Consider the following 8,084-nt stretch of genomic DNA (forward strand, 5'->3'; position numbering starts at 1 on the left):
GGGGAGGCGAGGGGAGAGGCCCCGAGGGGAGCAGGGGCCGCTGCCCCGGCGTCACCCCCCTGGGAAAGCCGAGCCCGGCGGGGACGCGGGCTGGAGCTCCCGCGCTTCCCTGCTCCTGGCTGGGGTCGGCTTTGGTGCCAGTCTCGAAATTCCCCGGCGAGGGCTGCGCGGTGGGGTTTTCTTTGCGTCTCACGCTCCCCGGTTGGTCTCTTTCAGCTTTTAGAGGCTGCCTGTGAAGAGAAGCCTGCCGGGAGAGAAGGGCCCTCCAAAAGAACCGGCACCCTCACCGAGGTGTGTAGTAACCGCACGTGCTGCTTCCGAAGTGCTTTTAGCTGCTCTTAGTTCGCACACACACACACACACACAAAAAAGCTGGAACTGTTTAACTTGATGGTCCGTCTCTGTATAAAATTATGCACTCAAATGTCAGCGTTCAAGAACATTTCTTACACTGCCTTAACGTTTCCTGTTATGCCTTCTAAAAGCCTGTCTGCCTGACACGGCTGCTGTTGCAGTTCTACTTGACAGAACCTGGTGTTTTCTTCCAGTTTTATTACCGTGTTTTGCTTTAATTCTCTTGCTTCTTATTTTTCTGTTGTGTTGAGATAAGGGTGTTCTTCAAAGTTATTTATCTCCTGCAGTCTTTTATTCAGCTATAGAAAGGGGACAAACAGTTTCACCAGGCACTCAGAAAGAACACCTGAAAACCAGTCCTTGAAAGGCAGTGTCAAGCAGATAATGTCTAGTGCTTTTATAGGTTCAGAAACTTAAGCTCAGACTAACTTAGCAGAATAGAAGAATTACTTCTCAAAGAGAACAAACTGTTCTAGAGCTTCCCAGATCCTTTAGGAAGCATCTGACATGACAGTCACCAAGAGAGAATAAAACACTGGTTTGGCAAGGAAATTCTTGTCTTCATAAACTTCAGGCTAAGTTTCCATTTTTTAATCATTCATCTTTTTATTCCTTCCTAGTCTATAACTTTTGGAAAGACTCCTGTGAATACAAACCCTCTTCTGCATTTTTTAAGCAATATAATGCCATATTTGTATTAGAAGCTGTTATTTTAAAAGTAAGCTGAATATAAACTGATTTTGATCAGCCTGTAAGCAGTCAAACTCTATGTAACTTTGAATCTACAAAATCTGTCTGCAGAATCTTTTTTTAAATTATGTCTCTTAATGTGAGTACTTCCTGAGGATCAAACTGCATTTTTTGCTTTTGCACTGAAATGCACAAAACCACAGAGAAGATGAGAGGTTTAACTTGTCTTTCATAGGGTGCTAAGCACAGGATGTTACCTGTAGTAGCCATAGTCTAGTATCTGGTCTGTCTGCCAGGAAAAGTATAGTAAATCAGCATGGGATGCAACCTAGTGAACCTAAACATGCTAGAATATAAATAGGCAGCTACAGAGTTGTGTGTTTTGGTTTTTTAATTGCCATGAGTTAAATAACTGATTATATTTCTGTTTTGTAAGGACCTTCATTTATCTGTTGCTGTACCCAAAGTTCCCTCTTCACCAAGACATGAATTTCCTGCAGACTGGAGTGTTAAAACACGACTTCTATTTATGTCCTCCCAACCCTTTACCTGGGCAGAACATTTAAAAGCACAAGAGGAAGCTCAGGGATTTGCTCAGCATTGCAGAGCTGTAGAAACCAACTTGCCCCAGAGTGTACAGGTAAAGACTTGGTGGTGGTGGCTCAACACTCCAGCTTTCAAGAGGAGAATGTACCTTTGCACCTTTCCTTAAACATGCTGGCAGTGAAGTTTTGATTGTGTTTTGGTTTAGTCTTAGTTGCATTAAGATTAAGGCTGATTTAGGCTCCTAAGCTAATCTTATCCATGGCTTGTACCCACAGTGGCAAACAGTGATAAATGAATGGTCATTTAACTTCAGCCATGGAGTAGTTGCTGGTTGCTGTCTGTCCTTCTTTGGGGTGACTTACTCACAAGCCTGGGGATTTGTTTATTTTTTTAGTATTTAGTGTAATAGTTTGCAATGCTGCCTTCAGTAATGTTTTACTGTCCTGATAAGATTACTTTTTGACATCTAGGAACCAAAGCTGTCCACAGAACTGCGTTGTGCCTTTCAGCAAAGCCTTGTTTACTGGCTTCACCCTTCACTGCCCTGGTTGCAGCTGTTCCCTCGGATTGGAGCAGACAGAAAAATAGCTGGAAAGGCTAGTCCTTGGTCACAGGATGAAGCCTTGCAGCAAGTGCTAATGAGTGACTGGTAAGTGGAATGAAACAACATATTTTGTACTATTAAAACAATGGGATTTTAATTAGTGAACAAGTTCTTTCCATTTTATCAAAAAGCTTTTTGAATTATTTATTTTCTCCCAGCCATAGAATGCTTATTATTTTGAGGACTAGACTAGGGAAATAAGTAGCTTTGAACCTTAAACTGCCTTCTTGTGTTAAGCTTAAGTTTTAAGTCTTAAACTGCCTTCTTGTGTTAAGCTTAAGTTTGTGTTGTGCAACAGCTGCATAGATGAAAATCTGATTAATCACTCAGTGTGCTCTCAAACCTGTGCAGAGTACACACACGTCAGTACCACCCAGCCATGTCCAGCTTGATGTCTCAATAACAAAGAATTCACTTCAGGTAAATACAGAATTGTTTCATTCTAATTTGCAGGTCTGTCAGCTTTACTTCTCTGTACAATCTGCTCAAAGCCAAACTGTGTCCCTACTTCTACGTTTGCACCTACCAGTTTACTGTCCTGTTCCGTGCAGCTGGTCTTGCAGGAAGTGACATGATCACGGCTGTAATTTCTCCCACAACTAGAGGTTTAAGGGAAGCCATGAGAAATGAAGGTGAGACCAGTCCAAGTAGGCTCTGAATAATTGGCAAAGTGCATTAGCCGTGTTACAAAACCATTAATTGCATGCCTTCCTCCTCTGTTCAAGGCATAGAGTTTTCTTTACCTTTAGTAGAAGAAAGAAACAGAAAACAGAAAAACTCTGAAGGGAATTTTGAAACAGAAGTTACCAACAGTCTTGAAGTGGGCAACTGCATGGAAGATGGAGAGTATGTACTAAGTCTTCTACGATGATAGAATTCAAGGAGATCTAGACTCCTGCACATTCCATTGGGAAAACCTTCATAGGAAGTATTGTCCTCCTAACACTGTTTCTGTGTTTCCCAGGGAAGCAGCTCCAAGTGATGATGACGATGATGAAAGTTTCTCTTGGCTTGAGGAAATGGGAGTCCAAGATAAGGTTAAGAAACCAGATACTATTTCTATTCAACTGTATCCTTTCTTTGCACATTGAGGTGCATGACTGGGGAAGACCCTGCAAATGTTACCTTTTTGTGGTATAGGTAGAAGTTTTATAAAAGCTTTTGAGAACTTTAATATTAATCTTCACATTATTGCATGTTAGGAGACACTCTGCATCTCTTTTTGTACTTTATGACAGAGATTTCTAGATGATCCTCTTCTTGGAAGAAAAGCCATTGTGAATAATTAATGTAGACTCCATAAGATCCACCTGTTAGGTGACAGACTGATTGTTCACTGGGAAGACTCATAGATTCTATTTTTTTAAAGAAAAGGCTGTAGGTTCATGTAGGTTAGGTTTACAGTTGCAAATAGTGTGGCAGATTAGGGACACAGTTGTAGAGTAGAACAGCTGTTGCTTTGAAGCAATATTCCTAGTTAAACTAGTACGCATGACTTGCCAGCTGTAAAACACTGGACCTGGAAAATGTGTTTTTATTTCACAATTCTAATAATGAAATCTGAAGTCAGGTTAAAATGTTGCTCAGTATTTGAAGAACAAATCTGAATTGGTGTAAAGCTTGGTGGGTCTTTTGTTTAAATTACTTGATTGGACAGAGGAAGGTGAAGGGGTGGTTCTTCTGGAGTTGCACTGCTCTGTTTCTTCCTTCAGTAGTGCATTGATGTTATTCATTTCCTTGTGGTTTTACTTTGACTCCCATAAATACAGCCGTAAGGAGAAGCACGAAGTGCAGGTGGATCATAAACCTGAATCCCTTGCATTAGTGAGAGGAACAAACACATTTACCTTGCTGAACTTCTTGATAAACTGTAAGAGCCTAGTGGCTGCTGCAGGTCCACAAGCAGGGCTGCCACCAACTTTGTTGTCCCCTGTCGCTTTCAGAGGCGGAACAATGCAGACACTCAAAGTAAGTAACACAACCTTCTCTAAGAAAATAAAGTTGTTTCTTTGCTCAGGAAATCAGACGCCACCTTTGTATCATCTCCCTCATATACAGCACATCAATTTTTGTTGCTATAGCCTGAGACAGCATTCTGACAATAAAGACTGCCCCTAAATCATCTCTTTCCACATAGAGCTGTGCTGCTGAACTGAAATCCTGGTGTTTTCATTCCACATCCTGATACCCAAGAGGTTAAGCAGACTTCCAAATACTATTCTCTTGATATCTTCCAGGGTCTCAAACTATCACAGCTATTTGCAATGAGGGAGCCTCTCAACCATGGCTCACCATCTGTGATGAACTACTTCATTATACAGAGGTGGTGGATACTAAAGGACAAACTATCAGTGTAGGTCATGCAGCCCTCTTCCACCAGAGTAACTCAAGACTGTTCTTCTGCAGTTAACTTCCTTAATACTGTAGAGCATTCTTGTGAATCATAATTAGTACATTTTAGGAGTGGTTATAAAGACAGTAAAACCATCATAATACTTGTGTGCTGAACAGCGAGTTGACTATTGAAAAGCGTTTTGAACTTGTAATGGGACTGTGGCACTGCAGTTTTAAAGCAAGTGAAAATTAGGGCTTGATTTGTTGTATCAAAAACTAATCCTGTGTGCTTTTCTCTCCAGGCTCGAAGTATAAATGCCAAAGCCAGGGTCCACTTGGCATATGAGAATATATTCAGTTTGGAGATCGTAGGCCCTGTCATGCCTCATTCCCTGCATTCACTGACAATGCTGCTCAAGTCTGCACAGAGGGGAGCATTCTCTGCAGTACTATACACACATGAGCCAACTGCTGTGTTTAACACTTGTCTTGATAATGCAAACCCTGCCTTAAATAAGGTAAGAAAACTAGCAAAAGACAGTCTTTCCTGTTAGGGATAGTCTTTTTATTACAAAGCATAGGACACTGAGTGACACAAAACCTTCCCTCAATATGTGGGTTTATACCCAATTACTTGTGATCACTGCCTAGCAGTCCATGTGGCTTGTCATTCCTTCAGAAATTAAAAACTCAAAAAAAAGTTTTTCAGGAGGTCCCTAGAGGTACAGAAGTGAACATTAAGAAGTACAGGTATTTCATACAGAAACACCTATTTCATGTCTTCACATGAATTTCTGCAGGAAACCGTATGCAAAGATCTTCCTATGTGTGGTCTGCATCCTGAGACTTTGGATCAACTGAGTCAGTGTCCGACGTTGGGAAAATCTTCCATCAGATTTCTGGAAATGAAGGATTATGCTTACACCTGGAAGTCCTAGGTATAACACTAGTTCTATTTAATGAAGAAGAATGCTCTCCAAGGTGCAGTTGCTGTTCTTAATTCAAATCTACATGGGCAGCACCTTTGTAGCACTGGGATACAATCTAGCTGAACATCACAGGCAACAACTACTGCACATCACTCATAGAACTCTTTGAAGGACTTTTGAAAAAGAGGCCCTGGACATCTCTAGTATTTTAGAAAGCCCTTTTAAAATAAAATTTGATAAAATACTGGGTTTTTTGGTCTGAATTGCATCTGAAAGGTCTGTATTCTTCTTGCACATGCAAATTCCATTCTGAAGTACAGAATTTCTGCCCCTGCTCTATGCAGTAACTTGTAACCCTTTTAGAGGGGTGGAATGCTTGGTAAAGCCCCTTCCCAAGACTGCTTGGGAAAACACCTTCCCAGAAGCTTGACAGCACCTCGGTATGTTCCACCTCTTGGTTTAGACTCTTGGTCAGTGCTGAACTCCACAAAGATAGATTGAAGTCAGATGGACACAAGCAATGTTCTGATTAAAAGTTTGAGATTCCTCAGAACTGTTTGGCATTGTTGTCTTACTATTCCCATACTAAGGAGAATATGAGCTAGACTTTCAAAAAGTAATTTATATAAATTATAACCCGAGTCAGAAGTTGGAACCGTAACATAGTTACTCCATCTGATAGAAGATGGAGAAAATCACGCAGCAAGAGGCCTGATCTGGCTGATCAGAGCAACAGCAGAGTCTATTAACAGGTTTAATGCCAGTTGTTTCACTTCAGGTAGTCAAAGCTGTTGTTTTGGAGGTAAGTCTATCACTACTTTAGATTGCTGCAGCAGAGAATCTGAAGAGCAATATGTAGAATACTACCATGTTTGTGCACTCCAGCAAGATTTCCAATTCATGCACAGAAAATTAAGCAGTGCTCATGCCGTGTGGTCACCTACCCCTCATCTTTAGCACAGCACCATTCTGCTCATTGCCTCAGAATCTGCCCATGGTTCTGACACAGTAACGCTGGACTAGAGCCAAGTATTGCTGAAACAACCTGTAAGCTTAAAAATGTAGTCAGTAAACAAATTACTGCATATTGAGGCACAATGAAAGGTTCCTGTGCCTTCTATGCTACCACAATACAGCATGTAAACAATGACATTTTACAGGAATTGCCCTGACACCATCAGCCTAGTGCTATACTGACCCAGATAACTTCTAGAAAACCTAGACAAAGGGCAAGTCCCTCTCTTATGATGAAGAAGCTCCTTGTACTATTAAATGCCTTGCTAGTGTCAAATACTGTCTCTTGGAGTTCAGGGTGGTACAATCCAACTATAATTAATCTTTATACACTTCTCCCTAACTAATCTAGAAGAAAATTGCTGAATTTTTTCCCTTTAATCTATCAGACACCAAGAGTGAAAGCCCAGTGTTAATGGCATCATGGGGAAAACCTGAAGACTGGGTTTCTGAAGTGGCTGGTGTGTTAACTATACTTCCTTTTTAAGAGAGTAACAGTTAACTCAATGCCTCTTTTTATTATGTCTCTTTATACCCATCAGCAACATCCTCTGTGACAGGGCTTTGCAGGCTGCTGTCAACTCACCATTAACCCAACCCACCAAGAGTGGTTCTCACAGTGACCACATTCTGGTGTCCTGAACAGAGCACAGCTTCCTCTGCTCTCACAGGGATGAGCTCTTTTGAAAGCTTGCTCATCACCTCAGAGCCCAAAGCCCCAGTTCCAAAACAGACAGCACCTAACCAACATGCTCTCAAGGACTGGGCCTGCTTACAGCATGTGTTGACACATGGAACCAAGTACTGAGAACAATAGTGAAAAACAATTCAGTAGCTGCCTCTGTGTGAAAGCCATTTTAGCCGAGCCAATAACCATTCTGATACATGGACTTAAACCTACCTGTTTCTTGGAAATACTACTACTACCAGAGCTGTAGTTCCTCCTCGTAAACTGTTGGCTTTAAGTCATATTCAAATTGCTCACAGCTCTGGGGTTCAGTGCTGTTCTTGAAGCACATGTGGATCCAATGAACTTTCCTTCTAAGAGTGACAGCATCACACTACCCAGTCTTTTGCTCTTCCACCTAAAGGTATTTATGGTAAATCTTACTGGTTACTCCAGACACTTGCAGAGTGGCAAGATTTACTTCTTAAACCTCTCCAAACAGGTAGATTTTCATCAAAACTATTATTTGTTTGGGAGAGCCAGAGACTGTGGCAGTTGATTAAAACTTCAGTTTTTGCACTTGAAGAGGCAGTTGCCAATATTCCAAGGCACAGGAACTCCACTGTCCTGTTCCTCCAGTCCTAACTATTTAAAAACTACAAATTCAAAGACTGCCAAGATGTAATTCTGGTGGAAGCTGGCTAGTTTCTCAGGCACCTGCTCCAAAATGCTCCTCCCTCACGTGACAGGAAAGACAGAAGCACTTCCAGCAAGATTACTTCTAAGTAAGTAATTCTGCAGCAAAAGAAAATCCAACAGGCAAAAAGATCATGTCACAGACTATTCACCTTTAAGACAGCTGAAGTGCTGCACAAATAACCAGGTTCCAAGCAAGTGTTTCCTAGTTGTTCTTTTTAATGTATCACTACTTATCTATTCCTGCATG

General features: G+C 41.4%; 1 protein-coding gene across 1 annotated transcript in view; it reads left to right on the forward strand.

The window, feature by feature from the left end:
* Window positions 1-5,466, forward strand: part of DONSON (downstream neighbor of SON) — an 11,311-nt gene extending 5,845 nt beyond the window's left edge. Inside the window, exons 4-12 of the mRNA XM_010004682.1 lie at window positions 217-291; window positions 1,481-1,684; window positions 2,061-2,239; window positions 2,648-2,826; window positions 2,920-3,040; window positions 3,159-3,263; window positions 3,964-4,162; window positions 4,831-5,046; window positions 5,329-5,466. Of these exons, the coding sequence (XP_010002984.1) occupies window positions 217-291; window positions 1,481-1,684; window positions 2,061-2,239; window positions 2,648-2,826; window positions 2,920-3,040; window positions 3,159-3,263; window positions 3,964-4,162; window positions 4,831-5,046; window positions 5,329-5,466 (1,416 nt within the window). The remainder of the gene's footprint in view (window positions 1-216; window positions 292-1,480; window positions 1,685-2,060; window positions 2,240-2,647; window positions 2,827-2,919; window positions 3,041-3,158; window positions 3,264-3,963; window positions 4,163-4,830; window positions 5,047-5,328) is intronic.
* Window positions 5,467-8,084: the final 2,618 nt, after the last annotated feature.

The sequence above is a fragment of the Chaetura pelagica genome, unplaced genomic scaffold, assembly GCF_000747805.2.
Source record: "Chaetura pelagica isolate M959 unplaced genomic scaffold, ChaPel_1.0 scaffold299, whole genome shotgun sequence".
NCBI classification, from domain to species: domain Eukaryota; kingdom Metazoa; phylum Chordata; class Aves; order Apodiformes; family Apodidae; genus Chaetura; species Chaetura pelagica.